Source organism: Ictidomys tridecemlineatus, chromosome 11 (genome assembly GCF_052094955.1).
Source record: "Ictidomys tridecemlineatus isolate mIctTri1 chromosome 11, mIctTri1.hap1, whole genome shotgun sequence".
Taxonomy (NCBI): domain Eukaryota; kingdom Metazoa; phylum Chordata; class Mammalia; order Rodentia; family Sciuridae; genus Ictidomys; species Ictidomys tridecemlineatus.
This window is the reverse complement of record NC_135487.1, coordinates 105,979,161-106,002,810: the sequence shown is the minus strand read 5'-3', so window position 1 is coordinate 106,002,810 and position 23,650 is coordinate 105,979,161. Positions and strand designations below refer to the sequence as shown.

Genomic DNA, 23,650 nt, shown 5'->3' with positions numbered 1-23,650 from the left:
TTTTTTTAAACTTACGCTAGATTTATTCTGTCATAATCAGGTAGCTGTTCCAAGAATTTCTTAGAAAAAAGTACTTGCTACATAACAAAGATGCTGTACTAGGTTTAAATCAGACTACCATACACATGAGTGCCTTAATTTAAATCAATACAACCAGAATTAACTACAGGTGTTACTATAATAAAACAAAAGAAATCATATTGATGGTGTGATGGTGCATGCCTGTAATCCCAGTGGCCAGGGAGGCTGAGGCAGGAGGATCAAAAGTTCAAAGCCAGCCTAGGCAATTTAGCAAGCCCCTAAGCAACTTAGAGAGACCCTGTCTCAAAATAAAAAATAAAGGTTCTGAGGAAGTGGTTAAGCACTTCTGGGCTCAATCACTGGTATTTAAAAAAAAAAAAAGGAAAGAAACCATACTATTATATTGCAATTCTGTTTACACTGGATACATTTTCTCAATAAATGAGTTGTTTCTTTCCTATCTATGCTAATCAACTTGTAAATATATAAATACTTCTTAACCTCTGCAACAGACCTTCTATTTGTATTCTATTTCCAATGAAAATCCAAAAGCCCCCATATTTTAATTGCATGCCAAAAATTTTTTTAATGATGACTTTTTTTTTTCTTTTTAAGTAACTCTATTAGAAGTCTGTCAATTAATAATTGTGTTGCTCAGTATGTGACACGGAAATAACTGTATGTTGGTGGTTAAGAAACCTCATAATTACAGTTATTTAATACCTAACTTTTGTTCCCAATGCCACTATGCTGACTCAAAGCTAATGCACCTTTCTAAGCGCCACTGTGTAATATAGGCCTGTCAGAATTAAAATGCAGCAGTGGAGACTCCAGAATTATTCATTCAACCCATTGTACTTGTTTCTTATATATAAACAAAGAAGCCTCATTTCTGAGTTGTACACCACAAGTAAAAGCAATGAAAACAAAGCATCACATTATTTTGGGGGAAAAATATACTCTTTCCCTTCTTTATAGTGAATCCTAAATCAGCTCAAGAATGCTACTTATGAAGATATTCTGGGTTAATCCTGGATCTCCTGATACATGATGAAGTTTTCAATCCTGTCAAGTATCAAAACTGCAACACGAAAGGAAACAATATATGAGAACTAGGGACAGAAGACAATTCATTTATCTCAGGTGATCCTGTATAAAATCACGTGCCTGCGGCAGACCACTCAAGCTGAGGTACACAACAAATGATGCAGCCCACGAGGGATCCGCGCTCAGCCCACCCCCCAGCCATTCCGCGTCCCTGGTGGTGCCCAGAACCCTCGAGTACTTAACATTAAGCACCCTAGCCCACCTCCTCCCTAGCCAGGAAATCAGACTCCCTAGCCCCGAGAATCTCGACCTCAGTCTTCATTCAAGTCTCCCCAAACCCTCAATACCAGCGCTTTTAGACTCCCACCACCCAAAACCAAGTTCCCAACCACAGAACAGCAGTTTCTTTCACAACTCAGGTAGGCGACCGCGCCCTCCAGCCCGCGGCGGAGGAGAGCTCGCCTTCTCTCGGTCCCTCGGCTTGGCCACTCTACTCACAGGGTGGCGACGTCGGGGGGCAGCGGGCCCGACAGCGCCCTCCAGCTCGACGCGGGCAGCTTTCTGCGACTGCAGTCCAGCAAAGGAATGCGGCAGGAGCAGGGTGCGGGGCAGAGGCCTGCCCAGGCGACGGGCAGCAGGAGGACTGCCTGGGCGAGGAAGAGGAGCCGGGAAAGGGGTCCGGACCGACACCCCGGGAGCTGCTCCTCCCGGACGCCTAGGGGCGCCGGCGCCATTTTCCCCTCGACCGGGACCCGGCCGAGAAAACCCGCCTGGCTGACAAGGCGGCTCGGCGTAGGCTTTTGGCCGCTGCGCGACCACCTGAAAGCCCCGGCTGTCGCCTGTATCCTCTAAAAGCAGGCGACAGACAGAAGAGGAGGGACAGCAGGGGAAGCGGCTGAAGACAGGCGGCTGAGGCCCTACGGACACCGCTTGCCCGCCCCGCCCCGCGACGCAACGTCTTCACGCACAGGGCCCAGCCAATCTGTGCACAAGGATGAAGTTGCGTCGGGGGCGAGACCAGGGACCGCCCCGCTCCTTCAGGAGAAGGGTATTAAGGTGCTCCAGACTGCACTGCCCCTCCGCGGCTCCGCTGCCGTTCCTCCGCTGGAGGGCGCAGTGGTTCTTTAGGAGGGAACCGTGGGGCAAAGCCACCGCCGCAGTCCAAAGTCCTCACTCCGGATTTATCTAGCTTAGTAGTATCAAAGGATCTTTCTTCTTCTTCTCCTTCTTTTCTTTTTTGGGGACTGGGTATTGAACCCTGTCGATACTTTGCCGCTGAAATACATCCTTTTTATTTTTTTTTTTTGAGACAGGGTCTCCCTAAATTGCTGAGACTGGCCTCAATAATTTGAGATCCTCCTGTCTCCCGAGTCGCTGGGATTACAGGCCTGCAGTACCGCGCCCCGTGGGTTTTTTTTGGTTGTTTTTGTTTTTTCTTCTTCCCTAGACCCCAAGAAAGGGGAATGACAGGCCGCCTTCCGAGCCGCAGATGCGAATGGACGCGAGAGCCTCCATCCTAGCTTCAGCCGGGTCCTCCACCAGGCCGAGCTGGGCCTCCACTGCCCCCTGCTGTTGGTCCGCTGCGCGTGCTGCTGTCCTGCTAGTGGAGGCAATCGCAGTCTGTGGGGGGTCTAGAGTTTCCTGAAGACGGGGCCCCTGTTTATTCGTCTGGGTTTTTCCAGCTTCTGTTGTAGCTTGGGGTTCAATAAGTGCTGAACTCCAAGCACCCGCATGTACCTAAGGAAAATATTCTTCGATTTCAGAGGGTGGTGGTCTCCATAGACACCTTCAGAAAAACAAACAGGACAGGTAGATAGAGAGTATGTATCAGTCAACAAAATGAAGGCTGTGAGGAAATATTTTTCTTTATCCCGAAGCAGATGCTATCTCACTATCTTATGCCTACTCTCCAAAGTTATGAATAAAATTTTAATAATAAATACTTTCCAAAGAGCATTTGTGCCTGTTGCCTTGATTGGTCCCTCAATGACTGTGACATTGAGTTACCGCCCATAAGGAAACAAGCTCAGAGTGGTTAAGAAGTTACCCAAAGCCACAGGCAGGGTTGGTAATGCCATGGGTTTTCTGACTTGTAAATTAAAAACCTGAGAAGGCACCCAGCATCGTAACACATGCCTGTTATCCCAGCTATTCTGGGTGCTGAGGCAAAAAAGAGGGATAGTTAGAGACCTGCTGAGAGCCACAGCACAGTTGGAATGGCCCCTGGCATTTTGCCAGAAGCAATGGTTGAGAGGGGAACCATTAAGATGATGATAATTAAGTTAAGCTGGCTATAATTACTGTGACTGGATGATGCTGGATTGAAACAGGCTGTGAATTCAATTGTACCTAGACCCCTGCTGTCCTATCCAGGTGCCTGCTACTTTGGAGTTCTCTAGGGAATTCCTGGGGAGTTCCCGTGGGTGTGTGGTGTTCCTGGAAGGGCCTCGTGGGTGGTGTTCTCCTGATTCCGGCAATAAAGGAGTTCCTGTTTGAACCTACAAGTGCCTCCTGGTGGCTCGGTTATTTTGTGCCCAGCCAGACTGCGGCAGAGACCAGCCTGGGAAATTAGCAAGACCCTGTCTCAAAAAATAAAGCCATTTGCGGTGGTGCACACCTGTAATCCCACTGTCTCAGGAACCTGAGGCAATATTCCAAATTTGAGGCAAATCTCAGCAATTAAGCAAGATCCTGTCTCAAAATAGAAAATAAAAGGGGCTAAGGATTAGTTCACTGGTAGATTGCCCCGATTCAATATCCCCTACCAAATACATAAACAAATAATTTTTCAAAAAATAGAGGTGGGGGGCTGGGGATGTGGCTCAAGCGGTAGCGTGCTCGCCTGGCATGCGTGTGGCCCTGATTCGATCCTCAGCACTACATACAAACAAAGATGTTGTGTCTGCCAAAAACTAAAATGTAAATATTAAAAAATTCTCTCTCTCTCTCCCCTCTCTTTTAAAAAAAAATAGAGGTGGGGGTAGAGTCTAAGGTATGTGTCCATCTACAACTAATAAATAAATAAATAAATAAATAAACTAAGGACTGGGGAGGTAGCTCAGTGATTTAATCCCCAGTGCCAAAAAAGAAGATAAAGCAAAGAGAGTCTATAGTTCATTACATTATTAATTTATTACATAAAGTAAAAGGAGAAAATCACATAACTATATGAATATATAAAATATGAATGATGTAGGGCATGATGGCACACACTTGTAATACCAGTGAAATGGGAGGCTGAAACAGAAGGATATCAAGTTCAAAGCCATCCTCAGCAACTCAGGTAGGCCCTAAGCAACTTAGCAAGACCCTATCTCAAAAAAAAAAAAAAAAAAAGGTTTGGGACGATGTGGCTCAGTGGTTAAGTGCCCCTAGGTTCAATCCTCCATACTCCCCCACCAAATATATAGATAGATAGATAGATAGATAGATATACACAAACACATATATGACATAGTATGCTATACTATTATGACATCATATTAACTATGTCATGTATTTTTTTTGCAGAAAGATAAAAAGGCAATGGTCATATTTTAAAAACTAAAAAGATAAAATATAGAACTTACTGTACTAGATTTCAAGATTTTAAAGCTACTGTAATTATAAAGCATAGTATTGCCCCAGGGAGAGTTAGATAGATTTTTGGTGTATATCAGAGACTTGATAAGATACTTGATTTATGACTCTGGCAGAACTTCAGAACAGTGATAAAAGGATAGAATTCTTTTTATTAAATGAAGATAAGCTCATTTAGATAGCCAAGTGGAGAAAAAGAAATTGACTCCTTTCTGACATCACATATAAAAATCAATTCAAAACCTAAAACTGAACCGGCATGTGGTTCATGCCTACAATTACAGCAATTCAGGAGGCTGAGGCAGGAAGATCACAAGTTCAAAGCCAGCCTCAGCAATTAGCAAGACCCTAAGCAATTTAGGGATAATTTGTCTCAAAATAAAAAATAAAAAGGGCTGGGAATGTGGTTCAGTAGTTAAGCACCCCTGGGTTCAATCTCTAGTAATAACAACAACAATAAAGACACCTAAGGATGATATACAAAACCATGAAGCTTTAACAAGAGAGTACTGGAAATTTTTTTTTTCCACTCCATAGTAAAAAAGTATATCTTAAGATGCAAAAATTATTAGCCTTAAAAGAATGATAAATTTGGGCTGGGGTTGTGGCTCAGTGGTAGAGTGCTCACCTCACACGTGAGAGACTCTGGGTTCGATCCTTAGCACCACATAAAAATAAATAGACAAAATAAAGATGTGTCAATGTATAACTAAAAAATATTTTTAAAAAAAGAATGATAAATTTGACTACATTGAAATGAATCTTCATTCCCAAAAGACACAATAAAAAGGTATTTGCAGGGCTGAACGCTGTTGCACATGCCTGTAATCCCAGGGGGTCGGAAGGTGGAGGGCAGAGGATGGAGAGTTCAAAGCCAGTCTCAGCAGTTTAGCAAGGCACTAAGCAACTCAGTGAGACCATGTCTCTAATAAAATACAAAACAGGGCTGGGGATGTGGCTCAGTGAGTGGTCAAGTGCCCCTGAGTTCGATCCCTGGTAGCCTCCCAGCCCCCCCCCCAAAAAAAAAAGTATTTACAGGCTCAGTGATAGAGCCTTTGAGACTTTGGTTTAATCCTCATAATCATTAAAAAGAGAGGGAGATTTGCAACACACATAACCAACAAAGTATCCAGAATTTGCAAAGAATTCCTAAAATTAAATTAGATAAAAACAAATAACATGCACTTCAAAAAAGAAATATAAATAGTCAAAGAAATATAAAAAGGTAGATGAAAACATCGCTCAGTCTCATTATTAGTAAGAGAATCAGGCATGGTGGGGTACTGCTGCAATCTCAGCTTCTGGGAAGGCCTGGGCAGGAGGATGTCAAATTCAAGGCCAGGGATTGGGCCATTAATCAGGCCATCTTAAAATTTGAGGATAACAAAAAGGGATTGGGATGTAGCTCAGTGCTTGCCTAGCTTGCACAGGCCCTAGGTTGGATCCCCAGTATTAAAAAAAAAAAAAAATTAATAAATAAACCACCTAGATCAAGGGACCTACCCTTCCAGATAATAAGTAATAAGACTTCAGTCATTAAAAAGTGAGGAAGAGGTATAGGGATAGGCAAATAGTCAAACAGAACATAAAGTCCAGAATTAAAATCATGTACACAAAGAAACTTATAATTCAAAGGTCATATTACAAGGCAATAAAAAAGGGACAGATTAATCAACAAATATGCTAGGAGCTAAGGGTGTAGGTCAGTAGTGGAGCACTTGCCTAGCATGCATGAAACCCTGGGTTTGATCCCAGCACCGCAATAAAATTAAAAAAAAAAAAAAAACCACAAAAACAACTATATGCTAGAACAACTTGTTATTCAAAACAAAAGAAAATTAGATTCCTAACTCACATTGTAATGAAAATAAAACTAAAAAAGACCTAAATGTGGGCTGGGGTATAGCACAATAGTAAAGCCCTTGTCTAGCTTGTAGGAGGCCCTAGGATGGATCCCTAGCACCACCAAAACAAAAAGAAAGAGGAGGGAAGGAAGAATAAATGAACAAAGGAAAGGGGGCAGCTTAAATGCAAAAAGTAAACCTTTAGAATAAAAAAATTGAGAACATCCATGTGTGCCCTCAGGGTAGAGAAGGTGTGACAGAGATTGCTCCTTCCCCCCCCCATGTCATTCTCCCATTTTTCCCTAATAAGCATGTTATAGTTGGGCACATTTCCCAGCCTCCCCAGCGCTGTGAGAGAACTAAATGTTTTTGTTCTTTAAACCACTATATTTTGGGGTCTTTTTATTACCACAACTCATTCTTTACTAATGCGGATATATTTTGTAATCATGACTTGAAGAACACCAACCTGATGGGAAAATCCTGATAAAATTTGACTATATTAAAATGAAAAACAGCAGTACTTTAAAATGCCATCATATGAAAATACAAACTATGATTTTTTTTAAAAAAAAAAAAAAGATATTTATAATGCCTATTCTGCATATATTTTAAAACTCTTCAAACTGGGCAAGGTGGTGCACACCAGTCATCCCGTCTACTCAGGGAGCTAAGGCAAGAGGATCACAAGTTTGAGGTCCACCTCAGCAACCTAGCAAGACCCTCAACAATTTTTCAAGATCCTGTCTCAAAATAAAAAGGATTGAAAATGAGCCCAGTGGTAAAGTCTCTGGGCTCAATCCCTAGTACAAAAAAAAAAAGGAAAATCTCAAAATTAAAATTTTAATTTTTAAAAACCTCCCCAGATCAGTGGAGAAAAAGAAAAAACCTCCCCAGATCAATGCAGAAAAGAAAAATAACCCAACAGAACAACTGATGAAGGAAATAAACATGAAATCAGAGGAGAAACCTAAATGCTATAGCTTAGATCTGGATTGTCGCCTAAAGAGCTGTGTGGTAAATGATTGGGAGGGGGTGGAAAAGTCTAAGAGGGAGGGCCTAGTGAGAGGTCTGCAGGTCTTTGGATTCATGTCCTTGAAGGTGACACGGAGACTCCAGCCCCTTCCTCTTTCTTTTGCTTGCTGATCATGGGGTGAAAAGTTTTTTCCTCCTGCACTCCCACCATGATGTGCCACCAGGGGCCCAAAACACTGGGACCAATCAATCGTGGACTGAAATCAGTAAAACTGTGACCCAAAATAAACCATTTTTATTTATTAGTTGGTTATCTCAGGAATCTGTTATAATGACGCAAAGCTAACACTATTAATGACAAAATAAACAAATAAAAAATGTTCAACTTAAGCCAGGCACAGTGGTGCTCGCCTGTAATACCAGAGACTCAACTCTGGAGACCGAGGCAGGAGGATCACAAATTCAAGACCAGCCTCAGCAACTTAGCGAGACCCAGTCTCAAAATAAAAAATAAAAAGGGCTGGGGATGTAGCTGTATGGTAAAGGGTCCCTAAATTCATTCCCCAGTACTAAAAAAACAACAACAACAAAAATTGAACTTTAAAAACATCAGAAGTGCAGATTAAAACTGCAATAAAATATCACTCATGGGCTGGGGATGTGGCTCAAGCGGTAGCACACTCGCCTGGCATGCGTGGGGCCCGGGTTCGATCCTCAGCACCACATACAAACAAAGATGTTGTGTCCGCCGAAAACTAAAAAATAAATATTAAAAAATTCTAAAAAAAAAATCACTCATATCCAAAAATTGGAAAAATTAACAAAAACATTAAAGTCTAACAGTATCAAATATTGGCAGTGAGCAACAGGAACCCTTGTCCCCTATCTTTCTAGCAGATTAAATCAATATAATCACTTTGGAGGATAACTTGGAAAGATCTAGGAAAATTACCCGCACATTACAGAGGACCCAGCAATTCTGTTCCTAGATAAATATCCTAGAGAAACTCCAGTACATGGGTGGAAAGGATCATATACATGAGTATTAACGCAGCATGATTTATAATAGTTGAATGTTGGGAGCAACTTAATGTCTACTAACAGAGAATACATAGATATGGTAACACCAAAGATAAATCTCAAAACTTAGTGGCCAATAGAAAAAAGCAAACTGCCAAGAATAAGTATGGTATGTCCAAAATATACAAAGTTCAAAGTATGTAAAAAAATATTAGGTAGTAAATATCTGGAAAAATTTCACAAAAATAATAAACATAAAGTTCAAAAAAATGGTTATGGGCTTGCTCTGTGGAGAGAATGTGGGGAATGTATGCATTGATGGGAGAGAGAGAGAGTGGGAGAGAGAGAGACAGAGAGAGAGAGAGAGAGAGAGAGAGAGAGAGAGAGAAAGGAAGAGAACAATCAAAAGAGAGTGAGAGAGAGAGAGAGCAGGCACCCATGCCTGTAATCCCAACAACTTCGGGGACTAAGGCAGGAGGATCACAAGTTCAAAACCAGCCTCAGCAACTTAGCAAGACCCTGTCTCTAAATAAAATATAAAAACGGGCTGGGGATATGGCTGAGGGGTAAAGTGCCCCTGTGCCCTCCTGTGTTCAATCCCCAGTACCAAAAAAAAGGAAAGAGAAATCAATTTCCACCTCCACAGGGGGAAGCAACACCCCATGAAAGGGTTGGAGTTGTGGCTTAGCACAGCCTAGCATTGTGCAAGGCTTTGATCAATCCTATAAGCTTGCAGACAGGCCTCTTACAGTTCAGGTTTTTGTTGGGTTTTTTATATTTTTTATACTGGCGACTGAACCCAGGGACATGCTACCATTGTTTTTTTTTTCAGTGGGAGAGTACCAAGGATTAAACCTGGGGCACTTTTTAAAACTGAGCTACAATTTGAGCCTGAACGTCCTGCCTTAGCCTCCAGAGTCACTAGGTTTACAGGTATACACCATCATCCCTGGCTGTGATTTGGTTTTAATTTAGTCTTCTGCCTTCCCTACATTATAATTTTTTTTCAAGTTATCCTTAAACATAAAGCAATGAACTGTTACATTCATCAAGTATCAGAATCAGTTGGAGGACTATTAATATTAAAGAGATGGTCCCCAAAAGTTTCTGATTCAATAAGTCTCCAGTGCAATGTGAGAATTTGCCTTCGAACAAGTTCCCAAGTGATGCTTAAGTGCTGGTCAATGGACCACATTTTGAGATCCACAGTAAACTCTGTCATACACATCATATGCATTTTTATGGGCTGGGGACATAGCTCAGTTGGTAGAGTGCTTGCCTAGCATGCACAAGGCCCTGGGTTCAATCCCCAGCACCACCAAAAAAAAAAAAAAAAAAAGTCTATATCATATGTATTTTTGTGGTTGTAGGGAATTAAGAACAATGCAAGAAAACATGGAGCTGGATGTAATGGCACACATCTGTTAATCCCAGCAACTGGGGAGGCTGAGGCAGGAGGATCAAAAGTTCAAAGCTAGCTTTGGCAATGTAGTGAGACCCTGTATCAAAACCAAAAAGTGAAAAGAACTAGGAGTATAGCTCGGTGGTAGAGTATGCCTGGGTTCAATCCCCAGAACCATAAAAAAGAGAAAAAGAAAGACAGATGAGACTTGGCATTCTTCTTCCAATTCTCTTTGGGCCGAGGCCAGCACAGAAGCTCGTAATTCTAGGTGGTGATTAGGAGTGTTGACAGTGTAGCAGTTAGGAGCCAGAGGTCAGCAGAATGACTGTGATATGAACCCTTTTCCCAAAAATGCATGCCTGAAGAGATAGATGCCATGTAACTGATTGGGAAAATGACCGACTTCTCACCAAGCCATGCACCCCATCCCACACTCTACCCCACAGCCTCAGCATCAACTCCAGTTTCATGCTTAGAAGGTGTGGCAAGGAGAGTGCTGAAATGCTCACCTCCCATCTGCACCCTGTCAACCCATCCCAAGGTTGCTTGAGCTTCGGAGCTAACCTGCAGTGAGCCCCACTTTTGTTTCCAGCTATCTGGACGCATCCCCAAACTTGCTCCTTTATCCTTTCAAGAAATGAGGGGGATGAGCTCTCACTCGGATGAGGCACTTATGATGATTTAATAGGCTCTTGGGAACCTCAGGCTTTGGTCATTCTCAGCAATCAGCAAAGCACTCGTGCGTTTCTGGGCCCTTTGGCCTCACCCTGATCACCAGTCTTCTAGGCAGGGAATGTACCCACAAACCCTTTAGTTGACTAAAAGCCCAGGAACTTGCGTGCGTTCCTGCATGCATGCGTGTTTGTGGGTGCCCAGGGGGAGCTGAAGGTCAGGGCATGGAAGAAGGCCAGAGGCCTCAGGCTGGTCATTATCTCCAGGCCAGAGCCTTTCTGTCCCTGAATAGGACCCTGATGTTCTGCCAAATAGACAGACTCATTCTAATGAAGTTCTCACTGATCATCCTCATGATGTCCCAGGAGACCTGAGGCCAGGGAGGTCCATCTGTTGCCAACCATGGTTCTGTGTTCCACTCCCCTGTGGAAATGAGGATGCCCATGAAGCTCCCCATCATCTCACTCCACAGAATAATGCCTATCCTTAAGGGACCCTGATCCTGGGGCTGAACTGCAATGACAGCAACAGCTTATTAATTGGACTAATGAGAGGGCCCCAGGGCAGGGAAAGAAAGAGAAGCCTAAATGCCTGTATTTACCTGAATTCATCTTCACAAGGTCCGTATGAGAGGAGAATCCTTATATTCATTTTTGCTAGGATCTGATCCCTGACAATCCCATTCTGGATCCCCCCGGCTTTTTCTTAGTACTATGTATTGAGTACTACCCTGAGTTACATCCCCAGCCCTTTTTCTTTTGAGACAGGGTCTCACCAAGTTGCTGGAACAGTTCTAGAACTTGCAATCTTCCTGCCTCAGCCTCCTAAGGAGCTGGGATGACAAGTGAGTGCTACCACATCCTGCTGTGGAGCCCCAAGACTTTTTTTTTCAATGAATTCCAGCTTTTAATTACTAAAATCTAGGTAATGCATTTTTGTAATTTAGAATAGAGCCCAGACACTTAACAGTGCCATTGTCATGGGTGATAGCATATAAGGCAAAACACATACGCAAAGGTAACACCTTCTGAGCATTGTCAGATGTACTAGGGATTGAATCCAGGGGCACTTAACCACTGAGCCACATTCCCAGCTTTTATATATATATATTTTATTTAGAAACAGAATCTCACTAAATTGCTGAGGCTGGCTTTGAACTTGCTATCCTTCTGTTGCAGTCTCCTGAACTGCTGGGATTACTAGTGTCCACCACTATGCCCAATTAGCACTAAGCTTTTAAAGACAGCAACCCCTTCAACCCTATAAGGTGGGATTGGTTTAATTTTTTTCCCCCTATTTTACCAAAGTGGAAACTTAGAGGTGAAGTACCTTGTCTACAATCACATAACTAGGAGGCATCAGATGGGAGATTGCATATCCATCTGCCTGACTCCACACTGGACTTCTTACCTTAATTCATCGACTCTCTTTTCAGGAATCTGCCTCTATCCTGAGCTCCTACAGGTTTCTTGCTTAAGAGAATGGTGAGACATTCTATTTTCCCATAGAGGAAGCTCCAGTTTGACATGGGGGAATCAGAATGGCCATGCAATTTAGCCTGTGGAACTGAAACCCTAAGCAAGTAGGGAGTGGGAGAGGCGTTGCCAGGACATGAGGAAGGAAGCTTGTTACATGCAAAGGCTAGGATTCTTCAGCACAACCCAAATCCAACTCACTGCCAGATTCAGGAAGAGGCATGAAGGAGTGGTTAATGGCATGACGTTTTCCTTAACATTTTGAGATTTGAATTGTTTTCTACTGTCAGCAAGGCCAACAGGGTAATCTGTACCGGCAATTTCGTCCTTCCTGTTTGTCCTCTTGAAGCAGTTCCAGATGACCAGCCACTGGGAACCTGCTGCTTAAGCAGCTGGTGATGGACTAAAAAACAGCACGAGGAGAGCTTGCAGGCAGGGGTCAGTGCCCTCATGGGACTGAAAGTCACCTTGTAGAGAGGAGCTGAGGGTTGAGGACACAGGAGCACAGCTGCTGTGTGCATAGCTAGCTATTCTCTTCCCTGGGCTTATTTTATTTTTTTGCAAAAATATATAAATAGTAATAATAAATGATCATAGGGAAGTTCAAACTATACTAAAAAATATAAAGTAAAAAGTGAAATTTTCCCTTCCAGATACTACCACCCACCAGGGTTACAACCTCTGCTAAACATTTATTGTCTATGTTTTGGTAGCTTTTTCTGCACAAATCTTGGTGTAAGTATGAGCTTGAGATTTTATTTTTTTTATTATCTATTACAAAATGCAATTGATATGTTGACCTCTCCTTTGAACATAATCTCTCCAAAATCTTTTCCCAATTTATGCTCCCACCAATAGCATGGAAAAGTGTGAGGATGGGAGTACGGCCCAGTGGTAATACAGTGGAATGTGTAAAACCCTGGGTTCAATGCCCAGTATTTAAAAAAAAAAAGCACATGCTAAATATGCTTCTGCTGGGCTGGGGTTGTGGCTCAGTGGTAGAGCGCTTGCCTAGCATGTGTGAGTCCCTGGGTTCAATCCCCAGCAACACATACAACTAAATAAACAAAAGAAAAGCATTGTGTCCACTGCAACTAAAAATATTAAAAAAAAATGCCTCTGCTACTCTTCTGCCTCTCCTTTTCTTTCTGCCTTTTCCCTAGCTTCCTTTTACATTCACAATCTCTGACCCATGCTCATTACACAGAATTCCAGGTGTATTAGTAGATGAGAAATAGGGAAGAGGAATTTAGGGCTTATCAACAGGGATATGCAGAAACACAACATCACCCTAGAAAAGGTGACACTGGTGCCAGATGCAGTAGCACACACCTGCACATCCAGCAGCTCAGGAGATTGAAGTGAGGCAAGAGGATTGCAAGTTCAAAGTCAGCCTCAACAAAACTTAGCGAGTCCCTAAGCAACTTAGGGAGATCATGTCTCAAAATAAAAAATAAAGGGCTGTAGATGTGATTCAGTGGTAAAGTGCCTCTGGGTTTAATCCTCAGTACAAAAAAAAAAAAAAGAATTGACACCATTGTGTACATTTGCTAGAGTTCATTTGTATAAATCATTAGCTGGGAAAAAGAAATATATGGGCAAGACTCCTTCCTGAGTCTGAGGTTTCACTGGATCCTCAGATAATCCTCAGAAAAAAAGCAAGCACTGTCTCCCTGTTTACAGATGGTTAAAAGGAGATTGTACAAATCTGGGTGTAAGTTTACAGAGTAGTCAAAAGTAGAACTCTAAATCACTGTCCTCTCTCCTCTATCACGTCCACAACTTTTATATATGTATAAAACAAGGTGTGTGTGTATGTAGAGAGAGACATAAACTCCAAGTGTACAATAAGTAATTTGTGAACACATATTTAGATCACACCCCATTTTGCACATATGGATATATACTAAGTGTAATCTGAGAGTGTGCAATACGATGTATATAAAATGTGGTAGATGGTACAGAAGGCACTAAGAGGTGGTTTAAAAACTAAACTCCACCTAAATGTGACTTGGCAGGCCCTGACAAATGCATAGGTGTGTCAGGAACTAATAAAGGTTGGGCAATGTTGAATTGTAAATGAATTCTCTTATAGTCATGGTTCTGGAACAATGTTTAACAGGGGTTATGTGCAGGGAGTTTGGGAGTAAGACACACATGGATTCAAGTCTCTGTGTGTGCGGCTGGAGATTTAACCCAGGGCCTCTTGCATGCTATGCAAACACTCCACCACTGACCTATACCTCCAACCCCTCAAGCCCTCTATTAATCCATAGTAGATGTGTGTTCTTGGACAACTAAGTTAAATTCTCTGAACGTTGGTTTTATCTTTCTTTTTTTAAAAAAAAAATCTTTGTAGTTGAATATGGACAGAATGTCTTTATTTTGTTTGTTTATTTTTATGCAGTGGTAAAGACTGATCCCAGTGCCTCACTAGGCAAATGCTCTGCCACTGAGCTGCAGCCCAGCTCAACCTTGGTTTTTTCATTTTTGAAAAAGAGATAATATTCTCTGTCTCATAAGATTGTTGGGTGAGGGCTGGGATTGTGGCTCAGTGGTAGAGCGCTTGCCTCACACGTGCAAGACCCTGGGTTCAATCCTCAGCACCACATAAAAATAAATAAGTGAAATAAAGGTATTGTGTCCAACTAAAATTAAAAAAAAAAAAAAGATTGTTGGGTGAATGAAATGAAATGTCTGTATTATAACTTTCAGTATACCTAGAACATATAAGTCTAAATTAGTTATTATTTTTATATTTCTTGTTATTTTAGTCCATTTTCTATTGCTATAACAAAATACCCCAGACTGGGTAATTTATAAAAAATAGAGGCTTATGCTAGATACCATGGCACACGCCTATCATCCCAGCTACTCAGGAGGCTGAGGCAAGAGGATTGCAAGTTCAAGACCAGCCCAAGCAACTTATTGAGACCTGAAACTGTCTCAAACCGAAAAAAAAAAAAAAAAGGGCTTTGGATGTAAATCAATGGTACAGCACTCCTGTGTTCAATCCCCAGTACTGGAAGGAAAAAAATAAATAAAGGCTTATGTAGCTAACATTTCTGTAGACTGGGAACTTTAAGAGCATGACATAAGCATTTGGCAAGGACTTTCTTGATGCATCATAACATTGCAGAGGGCACCACATGGAGAGACGGAGCAAAGGAGACAGAGAGAGGTCACTTTTATAACAAAGGCACTCCCAGGATACCCCACTAATCCATGAGTGCATTACTCCATTCATGTGGACAAAGCCCTGTGACCCAATTGCCTCCTGAAGGTCCCAACCCTCTAATACTATTAATGCATGACTTTGGGGGTTAAGTTTCCAACACGTAAAATTCGGGGGATACAGTTAAACCATAGCATCTGTATTGCTATTTTTTTTTTTTAGATTCAACATAGTTTAGTTGTATATAAAACTAGGCATATGACTGAAGAAGTAACAAGAATAAAATTCTAAAGCAGTGGTTCTCAGTCTTTGATACCCATTAGAATGACCTGATATGCTGAAAACAAAACACTGATGTCTAGGCTAATGAAATCAGAATCTCTGGAGGTGGCAAGACTTGCTGGATTAACAGAGAGTGTGATATTTTCAGAGCTACTAAAATGAATGAGGTTATGTGAAAATCAAGGCTCTAGTGAGTTCTCTGAATCGTGGTTATATGACACAGAGGATGGCTATTGAATAATTCTACTTTCTAAGTAATTCTGTTTTCCCTCTGGAGATTCATGGAGTTCTGGGGAAGCTGACTTCAGGGGTCAATTAGGAGACCCCTAATGACTAAGGTAATCATGGCATTTCATTCACCACCACTGTAATTGGATTGAAGAGTGCTTGTGACCAAAGCTGTTGTAATCAGGGTGACTCTCAGGATTGTTACTAGGAATACTGGGATAAAGATGCTGTCTTTTGCAGGGAACAGTTGTGCATACCTATAATCCCACAATTCAGGAGGCTAAGGCAGGAAGATTGCAAGTTTGAGGCCAACCTCAGCAAGTTAGCAAGACCATGTCTCAAAAAAACAAACAAACAAACAAACAAAAACAACTAAAAAGGGCTGCAGATGTTGGTCAGTGGTTAAGCGGCCCTTGGTTCAATCCCTGATATCTTCCCCACCTAAAATCTTATGTTCTCCACGTTCAGTGAATGAGGTGAAGCACACTAGCAGCATCCCTGCAGCTCTGACCCTGTTGTTGTGCTCACACTTTGCATGACTCACCAGCCATCAAGGCCCTCACAAACTGGTTCCTTTCTCATTCCCCACTGTACCATCCTATTCTCTTGCAAACTATGTACTTTTCCCCAAGTCTGACATGTTTCATGTTCCATTCTCCAGTGTCTGTGTCCATGTGTATTGTGTGTGTGTGTGGGGTGTGTGTGTGTGTGTATGTGTGTGTGTTACTGGGAATTGAACTCAGGGCCTAACACATGATAGGCAAGTACTCTACCATTGAACTGCATCCCTAGCTCTTTAAGACAAGGTCTCACTCAATTCCCCAAATTGGGCTTGGATTTGTGAACCTCCCGCCTCAGCCTCCTGAGTAGCCGCCATTACAGGCATGTGCCATCTCCCGTGCCTTTTGTACAGGCAATTTCCTTTGCCTGGCATACCCCTTCCATCTTCTCCAAGCAGCAAACCTCCCCTATCCTTTCAGGCCTTCCCCAAATGTCAAGCACTTGTCTAGCATATGTACAGCCCTGGATTTGTCCCCAGCATTGAAAAAAAAAGAAAGAAAAATAAAAATCCCAGCTCTACCACTTATTAGCTCTGTTACCTAAGGTAAACTATTTAACTTCTCTTTGCCTCAATTTCCCCATTTGTAAAAATGGGAATTAAAAATAATACTCATAGGGGAGGGAAGGGGGGGGGAAATCCATAGCCTACATACTGTTAGGATTAAATAAGATATTCCATGTATAGTTCTCCACTGGAGCACTTAGCCCAGGCTAGTTATTATGGTGATAATTACAGTGACAATGACTACAACAACAACAATTAGCATCCACTCTCCTGCCTTGAATGTTTTAAATGCTAAGTAACAAGGTTTACATTGTTGAAAGTGAACAATGACCAGATTTCTTAACCTAACGACAACTAATTTAATTCCAGAGAGGTAAAAAGCTATTCTTGGATTACTGCTGAGTCCTAGGGACTTTGACCCCAAGGAAGGAGGAACATAAGGGAAGCTTTGAGAAAGCTTACAGTTCAGCCTTTGCAGTTCTCAGTAATTAGGCCACTTCTGAACATTCCTGAGATAGTCATTTCTGTTCTACATATAACCTATTTTGAATTTTTCCAAATCCATTAATTTCGAATTTCAAAACAGACTGATTTACTTTTTTGCCCATGTGAATAGTTTTATTTTAAAAACTTTTTTTTTTTTTCTTTTCTTTGTTTTTTCCTTTCTGTTCACTGGGGATTGAACCCAGGGATATGTACGTACTTGGGCAAGAGCTCTACCACTGACCTATGCCCATGCCCCTCTATTAATTTTCAAACTTGATAATTTAAAATTTTTCAGGTATTTGAGTTATAGTTTCTTGAACCGGTTGAAAGTAAATAATAACATGTTAATATTTAGTGAAGTTTCAATATATTGGAGCTAGGGTGTAGTTCAGTGGTACAGTGTCCCTGTGGTCAATCCCCAGTACCACGAAGGAAGGAAGGAAGGAAGGAGGGAGGGAAGGAAAGAAAGAAAGAAAGAAAGAAAGAAAGAAAGAAAGAAAGAAAGAAAGAAAGAAAGAAAGAAAGAAAGAAAGAAAGAAAGAAAGAAAGAAAGAAAGAAAGGGATTGTAGCTCAGTAGTAGAACACTCACTTAGCACTTGTGAGGGTTTGATCCTCAGCCCCACATAACAATAAATAAATAAAATAAAAGTATAAAAAAAGAGAATTTTTTAAAAAGGAGAAAAAAAAGAAAAGTCATCTGGTACACAATATTAAATAAATGCTTGTTTTATTACTTGTTAAGTATTAGTGTGTGTAGCTGACCTTGGGAGGGTGAAGGATTTACTTTGTGGAAATACAAACACTCAAAAGTTTATTTGACCATCTTTTCCCCCCACAGCCTCCTTTGCTTACCTAACTTTCAGATGCCTCTTCCTTTGCCACCTCCACAAACTCAGTTCCTCTCACTCTGTTTTGTACAACGACCAGCCTCTCTTCCGAGAATTCAACCCAGGCCTTCGCTACAGATCCAGCCTCGGTCCATGCATTGCTGGCCTGTGAACACTTTCCCCACATCCTACCTCTTGGGCCACTTGGAAATATCATCCTTTCCTCTTCTTCAATAACCTTTGGATGAAGCAAGGACCAAGACAGATTTATTTTTCCCACCAACTTGTATTTTGTCACCTCCCTTAGAACTAAGAAGCAACAACAATCAATTCTTATTTTAAACAGCAACTTTAATTATTGGGACTTATACAGTTTAAATACATATTTGAAACACATTTAAACATACTAAGTATGTTTTATGTATTATATTTCATTGCTGTGTTTTTGGTTTTTTTTTTTTGGGGGGGGGTACTGGAGATTAATCCCGGAAGTTATCTAACGCTGAGCTACAACCCCAGCCCTTTTTATGACTTTGAGATGGTCTCACTAAGTTGCCCAGGCTGGTCTCAAACTTGTGATTCCCCTGCCTCAGCCTCCTGCTGCTGTGCCTCTGTGCCTGGCTAGTCTTAGTATTTTTTTTTTTTTTTTAGTCTTAGTATTTTAATGATTAATATTTATAAAAAGTGACATTCTTCATACTAATCTGCATTTCCTAATTTCTGAGAAAAAGGTCAGGAAGGATGTGGCTAGTTCATTCACCCACAAATAGAGCACTGAATTCGCCTGGGGGGAGGGAAGGAGGAAATAAAGCAGACCTTGAGCAATGGTGCCTTCGGGGCTCAGTTAAAATCAGAACACACTATCTGCTCATCCCCAGTCCTTCCAAAATAAGGAAAAGGAAGAACATTTTTGACTCATGGTTTCAGAGGTTCCAGTCCTTGGTCCCTTGTCCCTGTTGCTCTGGGCCTGTGGCAGCACAGTTCATTATGGCCACAGTGTGTGGCAGAGGAGTCCTCGCGGGGACTCTCTGCCAGGACGGGCTTCATGGGCATGCAACCTGTGACATTGCTTAAGGGCCTCGTGTTTAGTTTCATGTTCTGTTATTACCATCTTTAATTCTTTTTTTTTTTCTGTCAAGAGGCACTGTCTTTTCATTTTTTAATGGACCCTGCAAATTATGTAGCTGTTCATGTCTTCTAATAACCATTCTTCTCCTTAAACGCCTACCTGCCTGTGCGTGCAGAGACCAGACTACTTCTCCCCAACCCAAGTGCCTCTGCATATACTCCTCCTACTTGGAGTTCTGATCCAACTCCAGGCACAAAACTTGCCCCTGCTCACAAAGAAGACAACCAAGTAAATTCTTTACAAGAGATGAAATTGAACTGAGTGCCATAGCACACGCCTATAATCCCAGCGACTCAGAAGGCTGAGACAGGAGGATGGCAAGTTTGAGGCCAGCCTCAGCAACTTAGTGAGACCCTGTCTCAAAATAAAATAAAATATGATAAAATAAAAGGGCTGGGGATGCAGCTCAGTGGTCAGATACCCCTGGGTTCAATCCCTGGTGCAAAAAAAAAAAAAAATTTTTTTTGGTTTGGGTTGAAAGGGCTCAGTCTCATGTAGACTGTTTGAGGGAGAGGTTAGAGTGTTTTGTGTCATAAGAATATTCTGAGGTACTGGGGTTGGGGCTCAGTGGTAGAGTGCTTGCCTAGTGAGGCACTGGGTTCGATTCTTAGCACCACGTATAAATAAGTAAATAAAATAAAGGATCATAAGCAGCTAATAAAAATATTTTTTTAAAAAGAATACTCTGAAAAATTTGACTGCTAAGCTGGGCCTAGTGAAACGTGTCTGTAATTTGCCACCCAGGAGGTTGACAAGACAGGCCAGGTGGATCCAAGTTCCAGGTAGCCTCAGCAACCTAGCGAATCTCTGTCTCAGAATCAAATTTTAAAAGGGCTGGGGGGTGTAGCTCAGAAACAGAAGGCTCCTGGGTTCAATCTCTGGTACTGTCACCAAAACAAAGAGTCTGCCTGCTACTCTTTGTCTGTTCCCCACCTATATTCCCATCCCCCACTCTCCACCTCCCAGTCCCACCCCCAACTCACCCCAGACCCTTTAGGAGGGTTGAATTTTCCAGACCTGACATGAAAGGGATCTCCCCAACAGGAGTTTTATACCATGCGGAAACCCAGCGGTGGGAGGTGGAGGGGCCAAAGCACTCTGGTGGTCAGCCACAGTCAGAAATGGGAAGGGGCAAAGGCAAGAAGCAGGAGGAAATGGGTCACTGCCTGTGGTTGGCAGGAGCAACTGCTGTGCCTGAACTTTTATTCTGGGAACAAATCTTTGCTCTCTCCACCAGTGACCCACATGGACCATCATTCTCAACAGTAATAAAGTAGGGCAATAAAATTGGAAAGAAGGGCTGACTCCACAGCTGTGGGGTAAGAGTTCCCTGGCAGGAGAAGAAAGACTGAAAGATAAAGTGCTTTCAGGGATACAAAAGAAACAAAAGAGAGTCTGAGAAAAGAAGATTAAAAAAAAAAAAAAAAAAAAGCCTGAGTCTTGACTAGTTGCTTCTGAGTGGCTCCATACCTAATATTGACCAAATTATATTGTGTGCACATACAAATATATAACAACAAATCCCGTCGTTATGTATAACTATAATGCACCAATTAAAAGTGCAGAAAAAATAAATGAGAGAAAATAATAAATAAATAAACAAACGGCTCCATACCCAATATTTCCACCGTTTTTTCTCTTTCTGTTTCCCTCTTCTCATTTTAAACACCCTTTCTGTCCAAGGCAAGGTAAGGGTGAGCAATAAGGGGAAGAGTGGCTACAGAGCCAGAGCAAACTGGGAGCTTGGAATCATGGGAGATCTTGGCAGAACCTCACTGTTTGTTAGATGAGTCCTGGAAACACCCACTGAATTGGCTACATCTTCCTTCCCTGCAAACTAGATTTTAACAAGATTCTGCTACAGTCCGCAGTGGTGACTTATCGACCTCTTGGCCTTAGCCATGTCCTCTCTTCCACCCCATCCCCAGAGACTCTTCTCTTTCCTTTGGCAGTTCGAATCCCAGAGTGTTATGTATCAGTGGGCAGCAGAGGGCGATCTGGCCCTGGAGAATGACCTGGGCAACTCCCACCGAGCGCTGGGGTTGCTAATGACTTGCAGCTCCATCAACATAAAGCTGAACTCTTCACAAAGAAACATTGTCACTAAGCATTTTCCTTTTCATTCTTGAAAGCTCCTCAGCTAACCTCTTCCCCTCCCTCCTGCCTTCATTCCTGCTCTTTCCTCTCCCAACCTCTTGGAAGCAGCAGGAAATGATCAAGGTCCACAGTGAAGAAAAACAAATCCCAGGCCCCTGCTGAGGGAAACCACAGGAAAATGAGCAAGTGGCATTAGCAGCTGCAGGAGCTGAAGGCCACTGTGTGTTGTGTGTGTGTGTGTGTGTGTGTGTGTGTGTGTGTGTGTGTGTGTGAATGAGAGAGAGAGAGAGAGAGAGAGAGAGAGAGAGAGACAAAGACAGAGAAGGTATGTGTGTCCTAGGTAGCAGTACTTTTTAAACTTTGGCAGCCCTAGAGATCTCCTGCAGAGCTTGTTAAAACACAGCTTCCTGGGCCTCACCCTGGAATTCTGATTTTGTAGGTCTGGAATAGGGCCCAATAATTTGCATTTTTAACTCTCCCAAGATATTGCAATGATTCAGTGAAGGACCATAATTTGAGTAGCTCTGTTGTACGCAAGTGCATGAAAAATTGTGTAAATTTGGGTAAGGGGCTTGCTTGGATGGCATTCTGAGAAGATGTCCTTCCCCCAGAACAGTCTGTCCAAATCCTTTTTACTCCAGGCCAGAAGATTTCATAGATCAGCTGTTCTCTCCCCTTGGAAAAGGAGCAGAGACTGTATCAACCAGAGCATTGTTTGGAGGAGGCTGAGTTGAGATAATAGGCTGGTTCTCCATTGACTGTTTCTTTCATCCCAACTGGCAGAAGAATCACAATAGGCCCTCCTTCACCCCTGAGCAGGGGTAAATATTTGCATAAAAATGAAGTTATTCCTGACTCAAACTGTGCTCCAGGGCTTGTGCCCAGAGTCCTCTGTACCCTTCTCAATACCCTGCAGAATCCGGAACCTCCAGAGTCACAAAGGAGTTGTTATCTTCAGGACACCTAAAAGCACTCTTACTAATATTTTTCCCCTGTGGTAGGAAATTATTCCCAGGTAGCTTTACCACTAAGCTACATCCTCAACTCTTTTTTGGGGGGAGGGCCTGAGGTGGGGCAGGTACCATGGATTGAATTCAGGGGTACTCAACCACTGAGCCACATGTTCAGCCCTATTTTGTAACTCATTTAGAGACAGGGTCTCACTGAGTTGCTTAGCGCCTCTCTTTTGCTGAGGCTGGCTATGAACTTGCGATCCTCCTGCTTCAGCCTCCCAAGCTGCTGGGATTACAGGTGTGCAACAGTGTACTGGCTATCCCCAACTCTTTCTAATTTGTATTGTTTATGTAATCCTGTGCCAGCCTTCTGAGTAACTGGAATCACACTTGGACTAATTTAAGAGCCACTCCCTTATGTGCACCAAAAAAGATAACAAGATAGAGAAAAGTGTTGCGGAGGTCTGAATTTTTTTTTCTTTTAATGTGATATGCACTTCTTAATATTCGTTTATGTATTTATTTATTTTATGTGGTGCTGAGAATCGAACCCAGTGCCTCCAATGTGCGAGGCAGGTGCTCTACCACTGAGCTACAGCCCCAGTTCCTTAGGTCTGAATATTGATATGCCTTGTGTTAGGGATATAACTCAGAGGCAAAGTGCTTGTCTATCATAGGAAAGTCCGTGATCCCCAGCACCACAAAATGCTACTATTACTACTACTACTACTACTACTACTACTATCCCTCAAATTCATCTATTCAAACTTATTCGTCAATGTGATAGTATTAAGAAGTGGGTCCTTTGTGTGTGAGGGGGCAGGGAGAGCTGGAGATCAAATGCAGGTTTCATCATGCTGGAAAAGCACGCTACCTCTGAGCTACATCCCTAGCCTGAGGTGAGTACTTTAGGAGGTGATCAGGTCCTGAGGACCCAGCCCTTATAAAGGAGGTATTTGCCTCTTGCATCATCTGAGGACACTGGGAAGCTCTGTCTATGAGGAACCAGCCCTCATCTGACATTGAATTCACGCTTTCATCTTGAACTTCCCAGTCTCCATCAGTGTAAGCAGTATTATTTCTGTCATTTGTAAATGACCCAGTCTGAGGTATTTTGTTACAGCCTCCTCCTGACTTAAGACAAGGAATACATCTTAACTACTCCATGTCTCCATTTATGAAACATGCCAAAATCAGTAGAATTGCATTTTTTTTTACTCAGGTTTCTCCAAATGACATGACTTTCAGGTTAATGAATATCCTATTAGGACCTGCTCTATGCAAAGGGGATTTAACACTGGGAATTGCTAAACACTAATTATAGGAGGCCTCTGTTGTGGACTAAGCTCTTGTATTAGGTCCCAACAGACC

General features: G+C 42.3%; 1 protein-coding gene across 4 annotated transcripts in view; it reads right to left on the bottom strand.

The window, feature by feature from the left end:
• The window catches only part of Lrig2 (leucine rich repeats and immunoglobulin like domains 2), a 165,100-nt gene that overhangs the window by 53,760 nt on the left and 87,690 nt on the right, over window positions 1-23,650 (bottom strand). Inside the window, exon 1 of one of the 4 annotated variants that reach the window (XM_078027035.1) lies at window positions 1,567-2,035. The exons of 1 other annotated variant lie outside the window; for it this stretch is intronic. In XM_078027035.1, coding sequence (XP_077883161.1) covers window positions 1,567-1,802 — 236 coding nt within the window. In that variant the 5' untranslated portion in view covers window positions 1,803-2,035. Of the gene's footprint in view, window positions 1-1,566; window positions 2,036-23,650 lie in introns of those variants that run through there. 2 more of the 4 variants (XM_040287361.2, XM_005337637.5) reach the window with 2 other exon arrangements.